The 23,247-nt window shown below is 44.0% G+C and overlaps 6 protein-coding genes and 2 pseudogenes across 8 annotated transcripts; 2 read left to right on the top strand and 6 right to left on the bottom strand.

Moving 5' to 3' along the window:
* Positions 1-126: 126 nt before the first annotated feature.
* Positions 127-5,998, bottom strand: LOC309607919 (histone H2B type 1-L). The gene has a single exon (XM_082347071.1). The coding sequence runs from the start codon at positions 5,974-5,976 to the stop codon at positions 5,596-5,598; it is 381 nt and encodes a 126-aa protein (XP_082203197.1). The 5' UTR covers positions 5,977-5,998; the 3' UTR covers positions 127-5,595.
* A 293-nt stretch (positions 5,999-6,291) lies between these two features.
* LOC309607915 (histone H2A type 1 pseudogene) lies at positions 6,292-6,789 on the top strand (annotated as a pseudogene). The gene has a single exon. The product of its transcript is annotated as a histone H2A type 1 pseudogene (transcript).
* A 698-nt stretch (positions 6,790-7,487) lies between these two features.
* On the bottom strand, positions 7,488-9,568 carry H1-5 (H1.5 linker histone, cluster member). Its single transcript, XM_082347037.1, has one exon. It carries the CDS (start codon positions 8,214-8,216, stop codon positions 7,536-7,538), a length of 681 nt encoding a protein of 226 aa, XP_082203163.1. The 5' UTR covers positions 8,217-9,568; the 3' UTR covers positions 7,488-7,535.
* A 959-nt stretch (positions 9,569-10,527) lies between these two features.
* LOC309607910 (histone H3.1) lies at positions 10,528-11,356 on the bottom strand. The gene has a single exon (XM_082347062.1). It carries the CDS (start codon positions 11,336-11,338, stop codon positions 10,928-10,930), a length of 411 nt encoding a protein of 136 aa, XP_082203188.1. The 5' UTR covers positions 11,339-11,356; the 3' UTR covers positions 10,528-10,927.
* An 854-nt stretch (positions 11,357-12,210) lies between these two features.
* LOC309607925 (uncharacterized protein) lies at positions 12,211-13,424 on the bottom strand. Its single transcript, XM_082347077.1, has one exon. The coding sequence runs from the start codon at positions 12,522-12,524 to the stop codon at positions 12,213-12,215; it is 312 nt and encodes a 103-aa protein (XP_082203203.1). The 5' UTR covers positions 12,525-13,424; the 3' UTR covers positions 12,211-12,212.
* Positions 13,425-18,157: 4,733 nt separating this feature from the next.
* Positions 18,158-18,753, bottom strand: LOC309607908 (histone H3.1). Its single transcript, XM_082347060.1, has one exon. The coding sequence runs from the start codon at positions 18,659-18,661 to the stop codon at positions 18,251-18,253; it is 411 nt and encodes a 136-aa protein (XP_082203186.1). The 5' UTR covers positions 18,662-18,753; the 3' UTR covers positions 18,158-18,250.
* Positions 18,754-19,693: 940 nt separating this feature from the next.
* LOC309607914 (histone H2A type 1) lies at positions 19,694-20,180 on the bottom strand. The gene has a single exon (XM_082347067.1). It carries the CDS (start codon positions 20,173-20,175, stop codon positions 19,783-19,785), a length of 393 nt encoding a protein of 130 aa, XP_082203193.1. The 5' UTR covers positions 20,176-20,180; the 3' UTR covers positions 19,694-19,782.
* A 306-nt stretch (positions 20,181-20,486) lies between these two features.
* On the top strand, positions 20,487-22,943 carry LOC309607920 (histone H2B type 1-L pseudogene; annotated as a pseudogene). The gene has a single exon. The product of its transcript is annotated as a histone H2B type 1-L pseudogene (transcript).
* The last annotated feature ends 304 nt before the right edge of the window (positions 22,944-23,247 follow it).

The following is a 23,247-nucleotide window of genomic DNA, read 5'->3' as shown; positions in this document are numbered from 1 at the left end:
TTCTTTGGTCTCGAGGCTGGGCAATTACAGGACTTGCAGGCCTACAGGGTGCAGCCTAACACTGTGATTCTTCTGATTACCTGTAAAATGGAGATAATAATAAGGCCCCAGTTCTTAGAAGGATTTTATGAGATGATGTACCCTGCTTCCAAGTGTATTCTTGGGACCCGGGTGAGGTGCACAAATAAAAGTTACTATGAAAAAGACATTACATAGATTTTTTTTTCTTTCAACAAAATAATTATTAAATAATATGAGAAATAAAAATAAGTGTAATTTAATAAATGTTCCACCACAAAGTGAGCTTCCCTGGGTCATATAGCTTTATATTTCCTGAGTTAGACATATAATAGTGGCTCAATTAAATAGTACATTAATTAACCAGTATTTTCTCAGATCTGTACTAAGTATCACTGGGGGCATGGAAAATTATCATAAGTAGTATGTGGACTTTGGTGTTTAAAATGTTGAAACAGAGAGTGAAAATATCATTCTCTTTTCTACTCTCTTTAAATCTTTCTGATTAAGTAACTGGGAAAGCATTAATTTGGTGCTAGCAGATCTTTAAGGCCTTGCAAACACTTGTTAATCCTTGCCCCCTTCCCCAGTCTTTCAACTTCATAACAAAGAACAAGTTTCAGACTCAAAATAGTAGGCAGCAAATAGCATATAACTGAAATTGAATAATATATACATATATTTACATATTTACATATTGTTTTATACTTGTATTCTGTTCATGGTCAGAAGCAGGAATTTTCCACTATGGTTGTCTTTTAAAATACATTGATTTCACTTCTTTTTTTTTTTTTCTTTTTTGACCGAGCAGCCCTGCTTGCAGGATCTTAGTTCCCTGACCTGGGATCGAACGTGGGCCCACAGCAGTGAAAGTATAGAGTCCTAACCACGGGACTGCCAGGGAATTCCCCTAAAGAATATATTTTTTAAAAATATTAAGTAAACAATAATATAGATTGCACCCTGATACAGAAAAAAGAAAAAATCATAAAAGTGGAACTCAAATAACTGAAGTTTGAACAATACTGAATAAAATAAGCAATGTCATAAACCAGTAAATGGCAAAATGGCACTATTGTTATATTTTATACTTCTATATAAATTATAGATCTATATGTTATATAAATTATATAACATTAATATAACACTACTTATGTATAATTGTATAAATAAAATGTAATATAATTAATATTTATTATTATTACATCAAACTATTTAATATTAACTGCTGTAGGAATTTGGAGGGAGTAATATTATTCTGGAATGTGGCAATCTGGGAAAGTTTCTTGGAAGAGGTATAACAAGGTTTGACCTTGAAAGAAAGGATCGCTAAGGTTTCAGTTGGTATATTATCAACTAAATAAGTTGGGTAACACATTATTCCAAAATTGAGCAGCTTAAAACAGCAAACATTTATTACCTCATAGAGTTTCTTAGGGTCAGGAATCTGGGAGCAGCTTAGGTGGTAGTCCGATTCAAGATCTCTCACAAAGCTGCAATCAGGTCATCTAAACCTTAGATTCTAAAGGCTTGACTGGGACTGGAGCTTCTAAAGTCCAAGAAAAAGCTTGTTTAGAATGCTGTTGGCTGGAGGCCTCAGTACCTCACCATGTGGATATCTCTATAAGGTTACTCATGACAAGGGCTGGCTTCCTTCCTCTGGAACAAGTGATCCAAGAGAGTGGGAGTGATCAAGATGGAAGTCCCTTATCGAATCTTGAAAGTGACATACCATTACTTCTGTCATATCCTGTTGACCATAACGCTGGAGCAATGTGGGAAGGGCACCAATATTAGAAAGTAGGGGTCACTAGGTGCCATCTTAGAGGCTACTTCCCACAGTTGGCACAGAAGAGTGTGCCTCTCAATCCTCATAGCCATCAGCATTAGCTGGGGAATTTCAAATACCCCAGATGTCCAGGCCCCTCCTCTGATATATTGAATCAGAATCTCTAGGGGCAAAGCTCTGCAGTAATATATTTTTTCAAAGTTCTACCAGCAAGTTTGATGCATGATTAAAATTGGGAACCACTGGACACAAGAGGAGTGAGAAACTAGGAACGTAAAAGTGAGAGTGGCCCTTTGATTATTACCTAGTTACATGGATAATGTACCATGAGAAGAAATATGAGAGATTTCGCTCTCTTGGCTTGAGACAAGGGTGGAAATAAGGCCAGAAAAAGCTAAAGAAGTTGCAGAAAGGTTAAGATTCAGGAGTGGATGCACGTATTAAATGGTAGGTATGGGTTTGATGTTTGAAAGACATCCTTATTTGTCAGTGGCTCTTGTTTGTGTGGTCCCTGGTGACCCCCAACTGGAAACAGATTCAAAATTGGTGATTCTTTCACAGGAATTTGCTCAGTTCAGGAGGCTGTGGAGAAGAGGACTATTCTGGAACAAAAAGTAACTGCTGGGGGACTTCCATGGTGGCGCAGTGGTTGGGAGTCTGCCTGCTAATGCAGGGGACACGGGTTCGAGCCCTGGTCTGGGAGGATCCCACATGCCGCGGAGCAGCTGGTCCCGTGAGCCACAATTACTGAGCCTGCGCGTCTGGAGCCTGTGCTCCGCAACAAGAGAGGCCGCGATAGTGAGAGGCCCGCGCACCGCGATGAAGAGTGGCCTCTGCTTGCCACAACTAGAGAAAGCCCTCGCACAGAAACGAAGACCCAACACAGCCATAAATAAATTAATTAATTTAAAAAAAAAAAGTGGGACTCCTGATATTCATCCCACTTAAAAAAAAAAAAAAAGTAACTGTTGGGAGTAAAAGGCCTGGAGTTCCTATATCTGTAAGGAAGCGTCTGGTACTTCTCTGGGGTCCCTGATGCCCTGACTTGGCCTGGTAGTCCTTCTCTCTGACTTCTCTGAGAGGTTTCAGCAAAGAAGTAAAATGACACTTCCACACAGAGCACCATGCCCATTGTCCTTTTGAAGTCCAGGATCAGGGGTCAAAATGAGTCACAGCTGATCACCCAAAACCCACAGCTTTCTGCAGCTACTAAGAATTTGAAACATATAAGAATGAAATCCAAAGCCATTATACTGTCATATAAGGTCCTACACATTCTGGAAGGCCCCGTTCCCAGCACTGTTTCCCACCTCCAGCTATTTTGCCACCTCAGTCCCAGTCACATTGGCCACCTGCTGTCCCTTGTCTAACACCGGGTATTTCCCCCTTACCCCACATATACATTCGGGGCCTCTTGTTCCTGCTTCCTTCTGCCTAGAAGAATCTTCCCTAGTGGCCACTCCCTTGTCTCTTCATCTTTGTTAAAATTTCACCTTCTTGAGGAGCATTCTGTGATTATGTTATTTAAAATGGAAGATACAAAACCATTCTTTATCTTCCTTTTCTGCTTTGTTTTCCTCCCAAATGTTTAATGTTCATTATCTTCTGACATTCTTTTGTTGCTGTTTTTTTTTTATGTGCGTGTCTGTTCCCACATTAGAAAATAAACTCTATGTGTGCATGACTTCCTTTCTGTTTAGTTCATTGATATATTTCTGGCACCTAGAAGAGTTTATGGGACATAATATATGCTCAACAAATATTTATTGAAAGAAAAAATGAACTAGAAAACACTGTACCGGCTGAACTTTGAGATTCAGTTTCATAAATGAAGATGACCTTAAGCCTTTCAAATGCCAAATAGATGTATAAGATTCCTTTTTAATATATACAAAATATGTGCATAATAATTCTTAGACATTCACAAAGCAGTCTCACTGATCCTCACAGTAGTCATGTGACTAGGAATTGCTGTTATCCCCAGTTTACTGATAGGGAAACTGTGTTTCAGAGAAGCCAAAATCTTGGCCTCTTAAAGTAAGTGGCAAATGTTTTAGGAATTGGTCTCCTAATTGCAAGTGTAGGTCCCATAGGCCAATCATAACAGTGGACACAGGTAATGTTGATTAAAAATGAATTATAAGGGAATTCTCTGGCGGTCCAGTGGTTAAGACTCTGTGCTTCCAATGCAGTGGTCGGATATCTAGATTCCACAGGCCATGGCACGGCCCAAAAGAAAAAAAAAAAATTGTAAAATAAAATGTTAAATACTGAAAGAATACTCTAGAAATAAATCACACTTCTTAGGTCTAATGGAGATAAAGGCATAAAGATATAGGAAAGACTGGGAGGTCCTGGCTTGCATATAGACAGGGTGTACGTGTGTGGGAGAGATTGAAATAAAAAGGAAAACAACTCTGGAGAAACTTCAAGAAGGTAAAACGATGCAAGTTGGAATAATCAGAGAGGCGATTAGATTTGGGATTGGCTTTGCAGGACAGGCAGGATTTAGATGTTAGAGGAACTGGGGCTTAACAGAAACAGAATGGAGAACAGCTATATGGTGCATTTCAGGAAATAACTGTATCTTTCTAGGCCTAATATTAGTCATGTCTTCACTACCTCAATAACAATTCTAATTTCATATTCAATGTTAATTGATGTAGTAAAGAAATGAACTAATATTAAACTCCATAAATATTCTGCATGTTTCTAGTGACCTTTTTGAGGCTACAGGGAAGGCAATCACTGGCTTTTGTCTACAGTTTTGGCTTAACTCTCCTTTGCTCCTGAGCTCATAAGTTCAGCCCCAGTTTTGTGCTTTCTATTCCCAGAAGCACAAGTCCTCCTGTCTTTTAATGGGAAAAGATTGAATAATATCTAGAAAAACAGTAAAGATGTTGGGTTTTTACCATCTTAATATCTGATAGTCTGTAGCATGTTTGGGACTTATATTTCCCCACTGATTCTTGAGAATGCCTAATTAGCTCTGAAATACGGGCCTAAACACCGGGAGATTGCGCTTCCCCCTTGGAGAAAAATGCCATCCTTCAGGTCTCAAAGACTGCCTTTTCATTTAGAATTTCTCCCTTATTACAAGGGGAAAAAAGGTAAAGAGGAAACAGAGTGAGATGAAATGTGGAGCTGACTTAGAAAAGAAACTGATACTCTTAAATTCTTTTTCCCAATTAAAAAATTTGACCATGTGAAAATAATAGTGAACAGAAATGCCATTCCCAAAAGGGGTGAAACATTAAAAGTTAAGAATAATGCAGCAGGATCAAATTACATGAAAAATCTAAAGGGGACACAAACTGCTTGTTTTCCTTTAATTCATTTTTTGGGGTGATATTTATAAAGCATGGGGAGGGTCAGGGCATGGAATGGCAAGTGTATGACTACTGAAAAATGATGTAAGATAAGTAAACGTTCAGTTACAGTTAAAGAGCATTTGAAATTTGCTAGCCACTAACTTACTCAAAGATCGATCCTCAGCGTAAAGCTGAGCTGGACGGTAAGTGAAATAAGCACAATAAAATTCGTTTTGGGTGATGGCTGTAACATGTACAACTTGTTGTCAGATCATCTTACTGGAAATACCACAAACCCAAAATCTAACTTGTTGCACAAATTAAGCAGCATTTACTAAAAGCTTCAGATTAATATTGCTTTTGTCGACCTCTAAAGCTGTTTAAACTAAGTGCCAGTTCTCTTTGGAAAGCGTGGATGGCTCTGAAAAGAGCCTTTGGATGTGACGGAAGCTGATCAACTGTTTTGCAGCCAGTGGCTCACTTGGAGCTGGTGTACTTGGTGACAGCCTTGGTACCCTCAGACACGGCGTGCTTGGCCAGCTCGCCGGGCAGCAGCAGGCGCACGGCCGTCTGGATCTCCCTGGAAGTGATGGTAGAGCGCTTGTTGTAATGCGCCAGACGCGACGCCTCGCCCGCGATGCGCTCGAAGATGTCGTTAACGAACGAGTTCATGATGCCCATGGCCTTGGACGAGATGCCGGTGTCCGGGTGGACCTGCTTCAGCACCTTGTACACGTACACGGAGTAGCTCTCCTTGCGGCTGCGCTTGCGCTTTTTGCCGTCTTTCTTCTGAGCCTTGGTTACCGCCTTCTTGGAGCCTTTTTTCGGGGCAGGAGCGGACTTGGCAAGCTCAGGCATGGTGAAGAGAGGTTAACAAAATCCTCGAGAAACAACAACTGAACAATGCGCGAGGCGAGTCCGTTTTATTTACAACTGCATATGCAAATGAGACTTAGTAAAGTTCTATGTCTGATTGGCGAATACTGGTAATGACGTCATTATCAATTTTGTCCAATCAGAACGCGCATTTAAAGGACCGACACGTCCTCTTTTAAAACGGAATTACTACTTTGCCCAATGGAATAGCTCCTTTTTCGCGCCCAGCTGCAGCTATAAAATATGCGTTTTTCTTCTTTTCCCTTAGTTGCTTCTGGCGTAGGCTTTTAAAATACTGCATTATGTCTGGACGTGGCAAGCAAGGAGGCAAAGTTCGCGCCAAGTCCAAGACCCGCTCTTCTCGCGCCGGGCTCCAGTTTCCCGTGGGACGAGTGCACCGCCTGCTCCGCAAGGGCAACTACGCTGAGCGTGTCGGGGCCGGCGCACCGGTGTACTTGGCGGCGGTGTTGGAGTACTTGACGGCCGAGATCCTGGAGCTGGCGGGCAACGCGGCCCGAGACAACAAAAAGACGCGTATCATCCCGCGTCACCTGCAGCTGGCCATCCGCAACGACGAGGAGCTCAACAAGCTGCTAGGCAAAGTCACCATCGCTCAGGGCGGCGTCCTGCCCAACATCCAGGCGGTGCTGCTGCCCAAGAAGACCGAGAGCCACCACAAGGCCAAGGGCAAGTAAGGCCTCAAGAGCAACGCCTTCGAAACCAAAGGCTCTTTTCAGAGCCACCTATTTTTTCTGCAGAGGAGCTGCGACAGTAGTTTCACTTAATTCCATTGTCATTACTGCCTGGGGAAAAGAAATTAATGTAATTAATTTGGCAAGCAGTTTGAGCCACTTTTCGAACTCCTGGTCATGGTCCTCGGAATGTCAGGAAGAAATCAAGAGCTTTAGTAAGGAAGTGAGTGCAGTGTCAAGGTGCAAAATCAATCTAAGTATCTATCTTTAAGGGCCCCTGAAGACACTTTTTTCTCGGCCTATTTGCAGTAACTCGACCTCTGCCAGTGCTAAGGTTCTGCTCTGTGCCTTGATTCCTGCAACATCAAATTAAAAATAGATGTCTAAGAAGTCATCTTTTGTTGAGCTTAAAACAATGTGCAGTGAATTAGGTGGCTCATAAACCGGAATAAAATCGTCTACCATTTGAACAAACAGTTGACCTATCTGAACGTGACGCGGGCTTTTTAACTTTAAAAAGTTCCTTGTAGCCAAACACCCAGGAACCAAAATGTCTTTAAATGGTCAGCAACTCACATTTAACATGTTTGTGGACAATTTTGCAGAGGTTACTGGATCCAGAAGATCAAATTTTCTAACTGTGTTGTATTTTAAAAAGAATATCATGTTTTTTGCTTTGAGTTCCAAGCAGGAGAAAAGGTGAAAATATTGAGTGGAAGTAGAGGGCAATTTTTCTTGGCGAGCGGCCGAGAATAAAATATATACGTTACTCAGTGCACAGCTGTTTTCAGAGATCTCTGGGTGGCTCTGAAAAGAGCCTTTGGGGTTTGCTTCTTAAGCGGCAACTTCCTACTTCTTTTTGGGAGCCGCCTTCTTTGCCTTTGCAGCTTTGGGTTTTGCTGCCTTAGGCTTGGCGGCTTTGGGTTTCGCCGCTTTTGGCTTCACTGCCTTAGGCTTCGCGGGGCTCTTAGCAGCCTTCTTCGGCTTTGCCGCGGCTTTGGTTTTCTTGGGACTCTTGGCCACCTTTTTGACGCCAGCGGCTGCGGGCTTCTTCGCCTTCTTGGGAGTCTTCTTCACCGCTTTCTTCGCTCCCGCAGCCTTCTTGGGCTTCTTAGGGGTGGCCCCTGCAGATTTTTTCGCTTTAGCAGCCCCCGCCTTCTTGGCCTTCGGCTTGGCTTCCCCAGTGGGCGCCTTCCTATTGAGCTTAAAGGATCCGGAAGCACCCGTGCCCTTGGTCTGCACAAGGGTACCCTTGCTCACCAGGCTCTTGAGACCCAGCTTGATTCGACTGTTGTTCTTCTCCACGTCGTAGCCGCCAGCTGCCAGTGTCTTCTTGAGCGCTGCCAAAGAAAGGCCATTGCGCTCTTTGGAGGCGGCCACAGCCTTAGTGATCAGCTCGGAAACTGGGGGGCCGGTCGCCTTGCGCTTAGCCGCGCCACCGCTCGCGGATTTCTTAGTAGACTTCTTCTTGGCAGGGGATTTCTCCACCGGCGCCGGAGCAGCCGTCTCAGCAGGAGCGGTTTCCGACATGGCGATGGGAAAAACTGCTAGAAGAAGAGAGATTCAAAACCCAAAGAGCAAGTTTTGCAATGCTACCTTGCTCGGGCCCGGGGCTTATATAAGCCGGTGCTGCCCTGTGATTGGTGGAGCGTCCGATCCACCGCCCTCAGGCAGCCGGCTCTCGTGGTTGGACTCCCAAATTGTGTTTGTTAGTCCCAAAATTTGATTAAATGCTAAAAACAATGGTACAGAATTTGACTCTTTGAAGCTCCAAAGGAGGAAAACAGCCTCCATGTTCACATACTTGTTTGTGTTTTTATGAATCACGCGCAATTAATGAACGATATTTTTAAAAATCCCTTCAGCTTTTCATATGTGTCTATCGGGCGTAAGGCATCGAGCTAGTTAGTTGCATGTTGCAATAAATTTTTACTAAATATCAAGTGACCGTCTTTTAAAAGGCTTTGTCCCTAAGTTCGGCCTTTGATTTTTGCAAGAGGAAAGACAATAGGTTCCGTGGTTTTGCCATAAACTTTGTTTCAAACTGCGGCAAGTAACACAGGCGCAGGACAGCTGGTTGCCTACAGCCCAAAATTAACCATATAGATCTTACTTTAAAAACCGGTTCTGCCTCCCAAGGAGTTTCCACGTGCCAATGTCTTTAGAGAATGGGATTTTGCCGCTAGGAAAAGTTCTGTTGCCAAAGTGACTTCTTCCAGGAGGAGTAGAAATTGCTTTGGCTACAGGATCCAATGACCTGCATTCAAACAAATTTGGTTTGTTTTTGATTGAGATGCTTTCTCTCCTTAATACCTAAGCGAATCCAATAAAGTAAGAACAAAGAAAAATGCTTAGCCCCGATAATGTATTTTAGAAAAAACCCTGAAACCTGCTAAAAATTATTCAAGGGCTTCCAGTAGCCCTCGAAAGCGCAAACTGTTTAGATGGCGTGGGACTTTGTCCCTCTTTCACGGTGCTTTTCCCAATGCTCTCAAACTCCTTACCTCCATCAACATTTAACAAATTGCACGGTCAAAACACCCTCTTTTGTAGGACATCAGTATGGATATTTTTGTGTGTTTAAGTGAAGATAGACCTGTATCTTCCAGTGAAATAATTGGCCACTGACTAAGTGTGGACTGGCTCTTAAGGGACTGGAGGTTATAGAAGTTTAAGAGAATTCAGGAAAACATTAACATCCAAGGGAACTGAGGCAATGACCAGGAAGTGGAATAGAGGATGAAGTTTGCTATTTATTGGGAGGTGGGAGGGGGAGGCATGGACAGCATTTTGTGCCTGGATGGGGTGATGATTAGGATCTCTCATGCAATCAACAGTCAATTCTCTCCTGTGAAAAACTGTAGGCCAATACACTTCATCTCTTCAGGAGCTCCTGGAGTTGAAACTATAGCCTACTATGGCCAAATCTAGACAGTGGCCTATTTTTGTATGGCCGTCGAGCTGAGTTTTTCTATTTTTAAATTGTATTTTTTTAATATATATACTTATTTATTTATTTATTTATTATTTATTTTTGGTTGCGTTGGGTCTTCATTTCTGTGCGAGGGCTTTCTCTAGTTGTGGCAAGCGGGGGCCACTCTTCATCGCTGTGCGCGGGCCTCTCACTATCGCGGCCTCTCTTGCTGCGGAGCACAGGCTCCAGACGCGCAGGCTCAGTAGTTGTGGCTCACGGGCCTAGTTGCTCTGCGGCATGTGGGATCTTCCCAGACCAGGGCTCGAACCCGTGTCCCCTGCATTGGCAGGCAGATTCTCAACCACTGCGCCACCAGGGAAGCCTCTTAAATTGTATTTTTAAAAAACTGTGACAGACTATATGTTGCCTGCAAAACCTAAAATATTTACTATTTGTCTCTTTTGCTGTTTTGTATTCCTTCTCACAGACACAGTTCATGGTGTGTTGCTATAGGCCTGCCTCTTTCAGGACTATGCAAATCGAGATCTAAAGAAAAGGAGATTTTAACAAGAAAATGTTCCAACCAAGTATTTCCCACTTTTTCAATCACAAAACTTTCAGAAAATTTGGGAAGGGGGTTGGGGGAAGTCATGCTTTACAGGAGAGGAGCATAATAAAAAGAGCTAACATTCATTGAGCATTTAAGTGCCAGGAACTAATCTAAGCATGCCCTACAAACTAATTCGTCTGCTACATTTTACAGCTGTTCTAGGTGAGTCCCAGAGAGAAGATGAGTAATTTGGCAAATATTATACAGCTAGTAGTAATTGGCAGCTGTGAGGCTTGAACCTCGACCACTATTTCTTTCTGCAACAGAAAGGCAAGAGGCACATTTTCTGAAGTCAAGGAGCTAGGGTACTTGGCAAAAACAAACAAAAAAAACCCTTTATTTGCCATTTACACAATTATCCACAGAAACCAATAAACTTTCGCAAGGTATGGGCCAGTTTTCCTTCAGTCGCTTCGTGTAGCCAAAGGCTTAATGGTTTTGTCACTTTAAGGATGCTTTCCCAGAAACAGCTCGATAGGCTGACTAGGAGCACAGAATACAGTAACCTCCGTCTGCAGCTTAATCTCCAAATACGCAGCACTGAAGTGACAGTAACAATTAGGCCCACAACAGCTATTTCATCAAAACCCTCCTGCCATTTTTCTTTTGGGGGTAACATGTATCCTCTAAAATGAACAGTTCCTTTTTGGTGACAGTTGAGGGGCTCTGAAAAGAGCCTTTTCGGATGAGGTATATTAATAGGAGACGGTGTAAGATTTAAGCTCTTTCCCCGCGGATGCGACGGGCGAGCTGGATGTCCTTGGGCATGATGGTGACGCGCTTGGCATGGATGGCACACAGGTTGGTGTCCTCGAAGAGCCCCACCAGGTAGGCCTCGCACGCCTCCTGCAGCGCCATCACGGCCGAGCTCTGGAAGCGCAGGTCGGTCTTGAAGTCCTGCGCGATCTCGCGCACCAACCGCTGGAACGGCAGCTTGCGGATCAGCAGCTCCGTGGACTTCTGGTAGCGGCGGATCTCGCGCAGGGCCACCGTACCGGGCCGGTAGCGGTGCGGCTTCTTCACGCCGCCCGTGGCCGGCGCGCTCTTGCGGGCCGCCTTGGTGGCCAGCTGCTTGCGCGGCGCCTTACCGCCTGTGGACTTGCGAGCGGTCTGCTTAGTGCGAGCCATGCACAGACAGCGCCAATTACTTAACAGTAGTAAGAGGAGCCAGTCGTCCCAATATATATATGGACCCTCGCGTCTTGATTGGACAATAGACTGCTGCCTCCCTCGCCTGCCCCGCCCTTCCCCGCCCACAGAATTGGTTCTGGGCTTATTCCTCAAAGAAAAGGAAGCGTTTTCCCGCCTCTACTTCGGTCATTAGGATAATGTACAGAGGAAATATCTTGTTGGCTTTAAAAGACTGCAGGATGAATCAAAATTCTTAAAGTGTTATCTAAAGAATCTCAAAGTGCCTTGCACTATTTTAAATACAGTACAAGATGTCATGACTGGGTTCTTGACAAGAATAGTTTACTGAATAACATAAAAGGGAACCAGCTTATGATAAAAGGAGGCATTGAAAGTCGAAATCCAGCCATGTTCTATGCTAGTAGTCTCAAACTTCAGCGTGCTTAAGAATCTCTCAGCTTATTAAAACGAAGGTCGGCCAACTTTTTCTGCAAAAAAGGTATGATAGTATTTTAGGCATTGCTCGCTATACTGTATCATTACTTTGCCCTTGACGTGAGAGTGCGAGCGCAGTTAGGTTAAATAGGTTAAATGAGTTCGGCTTACACTAAACTTCTGTAAAAACTGGCAACGCAGCTAATTTATCAGAGAATTTGCCACTGTAGGTGGAAAGGCTGACAAGGGACTGCCTGGGGACTGCGACCACGCGCAACTTAAACTCAACTTCAAATTTTTAGCCCCCCCCAAACCAACCCAACACTACTGCTCCAAAATACTTCAAATAGGCCTTAATGCCTACAGCTCCTTAACAGATTTCGTGGGTGGCCCTAAAAAGGGCCTTTAAGCGACGTTATAATGCCTTAGAACAACTCTAGCCACCAAAGCCGTACAGAGTGCGTCCCTGGCGCTTGAGCGCGTAGACCACGTCCATAGCGGTGACAGTTTTGCGCCTGGCGTGCTCAGTGTAGGTAACGGCGTCCCGGATCACGTTCTCCAGGAACACCTTCAGCACCCCACGGGTCTCCTCATAGATGAGACCGGAGATGCGCTTCACCCCGCCACGCCGAGCTAGGCGTCGGATGGCGGGTTTGGTAATCCCCTGGATGTTATCGCGCAGAACCTTGCGGTGGCGCTTGGCACCGCCTTTCCCCAGGCCCTTCCCACCCTTGCCGCGACCAGACATCTCAACAACTCGAGTTAGTATAATACTCCAAGTCACCCGGGCGGTGTTTTATATAGTGGTATATCGGACCTGGTTGGGAACCGCTCAGGCCAGCTGCGTCTCTTCAGGGAGGATCCAGACCCGAAGCCCCGCCCACGTTTTCAGCACACTGGAAAGGGCGGTGCTTAAACTACTTGGTCAGAACCGACGCCTAATAAAAATCCCTCAGCCCAACTTCTGCATTGTGTTGCGCTCGCCCGCCCCTGGAGGACCTTTCTTTTGGTTTGGTCAGGACTTGCTGTCCGTTTTGTTTTGTTTTGTTTTGTTTTCTGCCGTCTCTTAGCGACTTGTGGCTGCTGGAATGAATGGCGCATCTCAAGAGCGATGATTGTAGTCATTTGGGAGCTTTTGTGAAACCTCGTGGCTGGCTGCCTGATTATAGATAGCTTCCAGGTGGGGTTCTTCGTCGTTCTCAGCGTTAGTGCCCTACCCCTTTTCCTTACTCATCCTATCACCTTACTTTCCCTTCCCTCACTGGCTGCCACATTTTGGGGGGTAGTACTGGCTTTTTCAAATTTTCTTCATCTCACTTAGAAACACTTCAGGAAGCTGTTTGAGGAAGGTCATCTTTTACCTGCAGTTTCCTTTGGTGAGTCCATGAACAAGTGAAATGCCTCTCAGGGATTACCGCCCTGCCCCCCTCCCCCCGCCCCCCGCTTCTCTCCTTTGTTGAACTGAGAAATCAAGTGCACCCAAAAACTCCATGCCTTTAATTTACAAATACAGTTGCTTTGCCAATGCTTTGCCCTGGAAATATTTATAGTCACATCTATGTGTCCCACAGGTGTGATTCTCTTTGTTAAAATAATTTGTTAAGCCTCTTCTCCCACCTTCATGGAGGAAACAAACTGACTGCAGATTTCTCAGCTTAAAAAGTTTGAGAATCTTAATAACCTATAATGGAAAAGAATCTGAAAAAGATATCTGTATGTACATAGATATATAAATATATTTGAATCACTTTGTTGTACACCTGAAACTTACATAAAATTGTAAATCAAATATAATTCAATAAAAAAAATTGAGTTTGAGAATGTTATCTTATTTAAATTAAGTACTGTTCAAATGCTTCCTTTTTGTCTTTCTCAGCAAATAATGATATTGCCTGATAAATTCTTGTTCAATAATTGGGATAAATATTTAGGAGTTGTTTGTTTGTTTCTCACATTAGGAGAGATATTCTTTTCTGAGAGAAATGTTGGCAATGCTTTACAGTCCATAGAATTCCTTTCCCCTTCAATCAGATGAATAAATGAGGTATACTTGCCTTTCCAATGTTCTGAGGGTTGCTACTGATTCACACTTGTCTGGTTGACAATTCTTAATGTTCTTAGTTCCAAGTGTTGGGCTCAATCCTTTTCATTATCACTGTATTTTCAATTTGATGTGCCACACGTTTATTTTCTTGACACTTGATTTTGTTTTCTCTGTTTTGGTTAAACCTTTGGAATTAGCTGGTAGATTGTGTTTACATCTCTTATTTTTCTTTTTTGTTTTTAATTTTTTTCTCTTTTATTGTTCTTTAATTGTTCTTCATTCAAAATTAGTTTACTGACTAGTAATTAGCACCTTTCCTAATTCTCATTTCTCCTGTCCCCAAAAACACACACACACTAATCCAAAACACCACTAGCCATTTGGAGTCTTTTCAACTCCATGAACTTAACCTCTCAAATCTTTCCTTCCATTCCATACAGTCTTATTTCTCCACATAGATTGGCCTTTTACCAAGTCAGAACCTTAATGGAAGCATAAAGTTTCCCTTCTTTCTTGGTCCTACCTCAGAGCAATCACCATCCTTACTTTCATCTTTAAAGTTTCCTTAAGCATTTATGCCTCCATGCGTTATCAAGACCAATTTAAAAATTTTGAAGATGCAGAATCTACTGCCCTTCCTGGCCTCTTCCTCTCTTCATCTTACTACACCTTCTTTTTATTTATTTATTTACTTTTGGCCGTGCCACGAGTCTTGCAGGATCTTAGTTCCCCGACCAGGGAATCGAACCCGGGCCACAGCTGTGAAAACACTGAGTACTAATCACTGGACCACCAGGGAATTCCTCACACCCTCTTTCTTGAAGTTCACTCTGCCCTGTTCTTGTCTGCTCATGGCTTGAAATCTGATTTGCAAAACCCTTTAAGAAACCCCTTACTTTCTCCTGAAACTCTCTCAAAACCTAAATGTATTCTCTAATATACACAGCTTTTCATGCTTAACACTCCCTTCTTGTTTTATATAATGTCCTACCTTGTTTCCAAAATTTTATAATACCATGGTCTTTATAGTCGCTTCTAAGTGTCTCCTAATTTAGCTAGTTATCATGCCTGAAATATATCAAACAATAGCTGCCAGAAACTCTGATTCCCTTTCATTCACTTCAACTTACTAGCATCTGCAGGGTTGGATACTGAGAAAACAAGAATCAAAATGAAGGTGTGGGTCCCTTGGGGTAGGGGTCCTCTGCTGCCTCGCCCTCTTGGGTTTACAACAGGGACAGAGGCTAAGAACACAGTTCCTAAGCTTCTAATCTTTAAAAGCAGACTGGTTTCTATAGACTGAATGTTTCTGTTCCCCCAGAATTCATATATTGAAACTTAATCTCTAATGTGAGGGTATTGGGTATTTGGAGGTAGGGTTATTGGGAGGTGCTTAGGTCATAAGTGAAGGGCCCTCATGAATGCAATTAGTGCCTCTATAAAAGAGACCCCATTGTCTCTTCCACACTGAGAAAATAGCCATCTATGAATTAGGAAGTAGGCTCTTACCAGACACTGAATCTGACAGCACCTTGATCTTGGACTTCCCAGTCTCCGGAACTGTGAGAAATACATTTCTATTGTTTATAAGACACCTAGTCTATGGTATTCTCTTACAGCAGCCTGAGCAGACTAAGACACTGGTACTCTACAAGTCATGCTTTAAAAAAGTACTCAGATTTTTTGCCTTTGGTTTTGGTGGTTATTCTGGATTTGCTTGTTTGTTTGTTGTTTGTTTTTTTAAAATAAAGCTAGAAAATGCTGTTGGAGATCCTGGCACAGGTGTGCCCAGGTATGGACTGATTCTTGGGTCCAGCTCTTATTTTTGCCATTTATTGGTTTCTTGATCTCAGAAGAAAGAGGGAATTTCTTATTATGTGCCACTATATTTTATTTATTCCCTTGTATTAGACCAGTGAAGTCTGTCAGATAACTCCTAACTGTTCTTGTTTTTTCTCTTGCATCTGTTATTTATTATTGTGTAGTGAATTACCAGAAAAGTTAGTAGCTTAAAACAACAAATGTATTATCTCACACAGCTTCTGAAGGTCAGGAATCAGAGAGTAGTTTAGCTGGGTGGTTCAGGTTCAGGGTCTCCCAAGAAGTGAAAAGTCAAGCTGTCAGCAGGGGCTGCAGTTACATGAGGTTTGACTGGGCCAGAGATGGCTCACTCACACGGCTATTGGTAGTTGCCCACTGACTGTTGGAGAATGCATCAGCTTCTTATCGTGCCGGCGTCTCCACAGGGCTGCCTGAATATCTTCCCAACATGGCGGCTGGGGGGTTCCCCCACCCCATCCCCAGCAAGTGACCTGAGAGAGGGCAAGCAGGAAACACAGCACCTTTTATGACTTAGTCTACAAAGTACTTATTGTCACTTTGGCTTTATGCCACACCAGTCTCTAAATCCAGCTCACATTCAAGGGGAGAGGAATTAGGTTCCTTTTTTTTTTTTTTTTTTTGGCCGTGCTGCACGGCTTGCGGAATCTTATTTCCCCAACCAGGGATCGAACCCGCGTCCTCGTCAGTGAAAGTGTGGACTCCTAATCACTGGACCGCCAAGGAATTCCCTAGGTTCCATTTTTTGAAGGGAAGATTATCAAAGAATTTTTGGATATTTCCTAAAACCACCTTTTCTACAATCAAACTTAGGCTTCAAATAGAACATGTCCTCATTGACCCATAGTACACTTCTGAGATCTGAAGTTCAGATCTCAGAAGACTCCCAAATCCCAGCAGATGTCCTTGCTGAGGAGAACTTCTGCCTTTCCACTTAAAGGAAATCAGGCTTTTCTGCCCAGCTCTTTCTTTCTTTCTTTTTTTTTTTTTTTAAACGATTTCTCCTCCTTTATTTTCCTACAGTCATTGGAGGCTTACCCAGATCTCGTCCCCTTTCAGGGTTTGTTGAAAGAATCCCAAACAGATTTACTGGCTTTGTCCTCCCAATACTTGGCTACCTTTAGAAAAGACAGACTTTTTTAGAGCTAGTGAAGGATTTATATGTGCCTCATCTAAACCCGGGGAGCTATTACCAAGTTCACATATGAAAAGACGTGTGAAAATACTTTGGAAACTATAAAGCTTTATATAATTGTTGTCATCAGTATTATATCTACTCCCCATAGAATTCAAAAAGAATCTGTGATGAAATGTGTAATGCAGAAGGTGGGAAGCACTCAGTGACTGAGGCTATCTTGTGTCTACAAGGTTGCTAATCAGCAATACATTCATTCAACTAGAATTTAATGAGCACCTGCCTGTGTCAGGCTTTTTCTATTCTGGAGAAACAACAGTGAACACGAAAAAATCTTTGGCCTTATATGTATATGGTGAGAAAAAAGGGGCAAAACTCGACTTTTAAAACAGGTTCACACAGAGTTGGGAGACTACGCTCCTGGAGCTAGTATTTCATACTTGTGAGTGTGACTTCATGTAAGGGATAAGGAGACACGGGGAAGTCCACACGTGGTGTGGGGGGTATTACTGTCCCAAACGGGCTCACTGTGGCTTCTGCCTCAGGGAAGTCACCAGATGTTGATGGCATGCATGGTGCCTGTGGATTACTCCTCGCGCACATCTGCATTAGGGGGCTCCTGAAAGCTGTCAAATAAAAAACAGCTAATTTGTTAATTTTACAGTATTAAATCTTGGAATGGGTGTGAAGGAGAGTAAACAGTTCAGAGCTTTATCCCGTAGCGTTACGAGGTGCTACTACTAAACAGTTAGAAATGCAATTCTCATGAGAACAAATATGCTTAGTTTGAACACCCTGTAGCTTCAGCCAGATTCATTCTTTCCTTTTGGAGTTGTATAAAAGAAACTGAATTAGTACATTAGAAGTCTGCCCACTACTGTTAGATCCCGGGCAAACCACCAACATTGTCTGGCTTAATCGAGATGTACTCTGCCCCTCCTGGGACCCTGGACCTGGACAGTTCAAATCAATAATTGATTAGGGCATGCAAAGTGCTTGTCCTTCCATGCACTGCGAATACATCACAGAACAGTCAACCAGAACTCCGCATCCCGACTATATCCGAAGTGGGGGAGGGACTGGCTAATATTTATGCTCTGAATCCGTTTACTTGGTTGACACAGTTCTTTTGTTGACTGATTCCTTCTAGTGAAATCTTTGATTACTCAGGGTCCAGGTGACCTCAATGCTGGAGACACTGTTGCCCTTATAAGCTGCTGTTCAGCAAGTCCTTTTAAATAGCTAACAAAATGAACACGGCATGTGTAGCCTTGGCCAGTACTCTGTATACCCATTTTGCATGACAAATATTATGTAGTTCCTGGAGAGAACCCTTCTCCCCCATTTTCTAAATGCCCATCCTAGTATAACAGCTACTCTCAATGAGAACAGAAGTGGCTCTTAAAAGAGCCTTTGGGAGGAAGCAAATGCGCCCAAGCCAGATAGAAAGGACAGTTTATGCCCTCTCCCCGCGGATGCGGCGCGCAAGCTGGATGTCCTTGGGCATGATGGTGACGCGCTTGGCGTGGATGGCACACAGGTTGGTGTCCTCGAAGAGCCCCACCAGGTAGGCCTCGCACGCCTCCTGCAGCGCCATCACGGCCGAGCTCTGGAAGCGCAGGTCGGTCTTGAAGTCCTGCGCGATCTCGCGCACCAGCCGCTGGAACGGCAGCTTGCGGATCAGCAGCTCCGTGGACTTCTGGTAGCGGCGGATCTCGCGCAGGGCCACCGTGCCGGGCCGGTAGCGGTGCGGCTTCTTCACGCCGCCCGTGGCCGGCGCGCTCTTGCGGGCCGCCTTGGTGGCCAGCTGCTTGCGCGGCGCCTTACCGCCTGTGGACTTGCGAGCGGTCTGCTTGGTCCTAGCCATGCTTCAAAGCTAATGCCGCGAAAGAAACAACTGAGCGCTTCCAGGACCAGACTTTATACAGATGATCCGATCCTGATTGGCCACAACTTTGCAGGAGTAACCTGATTGGCTTTTAATTCAATCTTTATTTGGTTTTTACCGCCTCTGAAAAGGTTTTGTTTTCCATACTATTAATTTTGTGATTTCTATTTTCGCAGGAAAGAATTATGGCTGTACTCCATCCTGAGTTTATGGTTTTCGACCAAAACGTTAAGATTTCACCAGTAAAAAAGGAGTCTGGTTCAGAATTTGTGGAAGTCAGCGCCTAAATTGTCCTAAAAGAAATACATTTTTTCATTGGAGAATTTTTCCCTTTTCAGATAATGTGGGGGGAAATTACAGCAAAATAATGTATTTGCTAGTCTCTCTAAATAGTAGTTCCATTTCATAACTGCATCAGGATCTGCTTTTAATGACTGTACCAAGACCTAAAATAAAGTTTCAGAATAGACTATGGCACACCGGCCTCCTGAACACAGAACTTTGCCTAGCGTGGTGTGGGGAAGGGGGAGCTTGATGTGTGCTTGACTAAATACTAGTAAATGACTATCTGACTTCATTAATTGATTTTGATGCAATCAAATGGCTGATTGGCCTTTAATATGTAAATTGTGTACTTAGCAGGCCTGGAGTAATGATACGTTTACATTGATCAGTGATTAGGTGTTTTCCTGTAAATAGGGGTAGCTCTGAAAGGAGCTTTCGAGTAGGGGCAGTTTTAGTTAACTAATGGACCATCGGGTTTTAACGATGAAGACCCAGAAACAAAACAAAATTGGTTTAATATGTAACATATTTGCTGGAACAAATAATCACCGGAAATGTGTTCCTGGGGAGGGGACAATAAATGCGGCCGCTTTCATGGTTTTACAATCGAGTAAACTGCAAACTAGTTTTTACCAGATGAGTTAACGCATGCTCGGTCAAATCAACAGGGGGACTACATATTGCAACATACAGTACTGTAAACTTAGCCAGGGATTCGTGATAGGTTTCAGGACAGTGTTCAGTTCTTCAACAGAAATTGTGGGTGGCTCTGAAAAGAGCCTTTGTTCTTAGAGATTGGAGTATTAATTCAGACCTTACTTGCCCTTGGCCTTGTGGTGGCTCTCAGTCTTCTTGGGCAGCAGCACGGCCTGGATGTTGGGCAGGACGCCGCCCTGAGCGATGGTGACTTTGCCCAGCAGCTTGTTGAGCTCTTCGTCGTTGCGGATGGCCAGCTGCAGGTGGCGCGGGATGATGCGCGTCTTCTTATTGTCGCGGGCCGCGTTGCCCGCCAACTCCAGGATCTCGGCCGTCAGGTACTCTAGTACCGCGGCCAGATACACCGGCGCGCCGGCCCCGACCCGCTCGGCGTAGTTGCCTTTGCGGAGCAGGCGGTGCACTCGGCCTACGGGAAACTGGAGCCCGGCCCGCGAAGAGCGGGTCTTGGCCTTGGCGCGAGCTTTGCCGCCTTGCTTACCACGTCCAGACATTGTGCAATGCTTATGCACCTACACCAAAAAAGACTGAAGAGAAAAAAAACCCCACAACTTATAACCGCAGCTGCGCGCGAAAAAGAAGCTATTCCATTGGCCAAAGTTGCTGTCCCATTTTAAACAAGACAATGCAGTTCCTAATAATGCGTGTTCTGATTGGACAATATTGAAACAACGTCATCACTAATATTAGCCAATCAGACAAAGAACTTTACTAACGCTTATTTGCATATTTTTGTAAATAAAAAGGACTCGACCGACTCACTATTCTTACTTTGCTTCTCGGGAATCTTGTAATTTTTTTCATCATGCCGGAGTTGGCTAAATCCGCCCCGGCTCCGAAGAAGGGGTCCAAGAAAGCGGTGACCAAGGCCCAGAAGAAAGACGGCAAGAAACGCAAGCGCAGCCGCAAGGAGAGCTACTCTATCTACGTGTACAAAGTGCTGAAGCAGGTCCACCCGGACACCGGCATCTCGTCCAAGGCCATGGGCATCATGAACTCATTTGTCAACGACATTTTCGAGCGCATCGCGGGCGAGGCGTCGCGCCTGGCGCATTACAACAAGCGTTCGACCATCACTTCCAGGGAGATCCAGACGGCCGTGCGCCTGCTGCTGCCCGGGGAGCTGGCCAAGCACGCCGTGTCCGAGGGCACCAAGGCCGTCACCAAGTATACCAGCTCCAAGTGAGCCGGCCCGCTACCACACATGACCCAAAGGCTCTTTTCAGAGCCACCTACACTTTCAGAGAAATAGCTGGTGCACTTGCCTGTAGTCTAGCTTCTCTCGGGAGAATAGGGTGCTGGTTTGGGAGCGGAAAACGGGGTAAAAACTTAAAAAGCCCTCCGTAAACATTCTTCTATACGCATTTATGCAGTGTCATGCAAACTTCGTATGGATTCTTTGGCGTCCTTTGAAAAAGATTTTCAGTTTTGCCCTCAGCTGCAGTAGCCAAAATTTTGCTTTTGTTTACCCTTTTTCAACGCAAGGAACGCTCCCCGTCTCTGATTGGGCAGCAGCACTATTTGAAAAGCCCGCCATGGGCTGCAATTGGCCAGATAGTCTGCCATCAGGGTTGTGCGTTTTGAAGAGATTTTCTCGAAAGTAAAAGGATGACTTGCTTTATCTGCGGGAATGCACCGGGCTCTGGAGCCAAGAGCCATAAAGCTGACAATTAACGGTACTGTGTTCTGCAGTCGGATCCTGGGCGAAATTAACCTCTCGATGTCTATTTCTCATCCACTACAGAATGGGTATGGTAACATTAGACTTGTCTATCCTACGGAGATCTTAGGGTGAGTTGAAATGATTTATGTCAAAGTGCAACGGGAATATTAAAGGTCAGGGACGTTCCTTAAGGAGAAAAGGTTGAACAAGGAACCCAGCAATTTGGGAAAGCCGCGTTCTTCCAATGTTTAATCGATGTGCCGGAAGGAGATATGCCAGGACTCGCTAGGCCGGGGGAGTAGTTATCTGGCAGTGATTTTAGAATCCACGATTTAAAATCCCGCGATAGAAGTCAGAGAACTCAGTATTTAAGAGAAGGGCATATTTACTTAACGCATGGACTAGCTAGTAATATTAGGGAATGGAATCTCTCAAGGCATGATCGAAAGTCCTCCAATTCCCCTCTCCCCTGCATCTTTCAACAGTGCCTAAATTCTTTTTTTTGCAGTTGGAAGCATTAACATTTTCCGCTACCCTGTCATCCCCTCTCACCAGTAGATGACTGCTATTGTAAATCTTTTTTTCCCCCATTAACAGCAAAATAAGCCCCTACTACCACATCCCCCATCCAGGCTGTAACATTTCCTGTCTTTCCCTGTTGTCACTTCCCTTAAAGTTGTAGGTATAGACCCTATCTCAGACAGTCTTGTCCCTGTCACAGGCAACAGGCCTCCAGGAATTCATGCCAACAGGTCAATGGGTCTGCAAAATATACGGGTTTGTCATTCACTCCTCTAAAATGAGATTCTTTTTCCAGTCCCTGCGCCCCTGTCATTAGGTCTTGGGAGTTGGCGACAAAACCTACCGACAAGCTACCCTACTTGGTGGAGAGCAGTCCCCTAATTTCATCCTGAACTCATCAGCATCATATTCATCCCCTCTTTCTATTATTTGCTTTTTCCGAGATTTTTTTCTTCCACTGTTAAGAGATCAGAGGGATAATTAACCTTCAGAGTGGGTGAGATAAGAAGTATTGCCCTCTTCTGCCATCTTGTGGCAAGAAAACAGAAGGACCGATCCAAGGCGTCGTGTTTTCCAGATCCAACTGAAATGCTTCCTAACTTCAACTTTTTACTAACAGTGAGTTAGGATGAGTAGAGTGATCATTTCTGTCTCCCTTTAACCGCCGGATTTGTTAGTCACTTCAAGAGTCACTTGTGCGCATGTGAGAGAGGGAGAGAGGTATTGTTTTGTGCTCTGGTCAGAGCTGTGGAAATAAAAAGGAATAAAATTTAAAAAAAGAAATCAAAATATTCTGCACCCTAAAATAAATAAAAAATAATAGGGTCATGCTCACCCTAGTTCTGGTCCTCAAAGTAATAAATACTTGAATGTTTTCTGTAAATCTAAACACCTGACAGAACAATGATACCCTGGATTTTGCTAGACTGCTCTTTGAAGATGTGTCAGGACTTGTCGGGATAATGATTACCATGTGAGTTGCAATTTTTCCACCATGAACAGGCCAATGTGCACGTGGTAACCTCAGTCATTTTGCAGCTCCCCCTCCGACACACACCATTTTAAATACGTGTGTGTGTGTGTGTGTGTGTGTGTGTGTGTGTTTTCCTCAAAGTCTGACTCTTGACCTCTTTGCAGGTAGACTCTTTCCTTTCCAAATGTTTCTGTCTCTTAGTCCTGCTTTGACAGTTTCTACTGCCTAAGTCCAAACAAACATCCTATTAAAATGCTTGTATTAGTTTGCTAGCACTGCCACAACAAAATACCACACACTGGGTGTCTTAAACAACAAAAATTTATTTTCTCACAGTTCTGTAGGCTAGAAGTCCAAGGTTAAGGTGTTGGCAGGACTGGTTTCCCTCCTTGGCTTGCAGCTGACTGT

Source organism: Balaenoptera borealis (genome assembly GCF_965194805.1).
Source record: "Balaenoptera borealis genome assembly, chromosome: 12".
Classification (NCBI taxonomy): Eukaryota; Metazoa; Chordata; class Mammalia; order Artiodactyla; family Balaenopteridae; genus Balaenoptera; species Balaenoptera borealis.
This window is presented reverse-complemented; position numbering and strand designations above follow the sequence as displayed.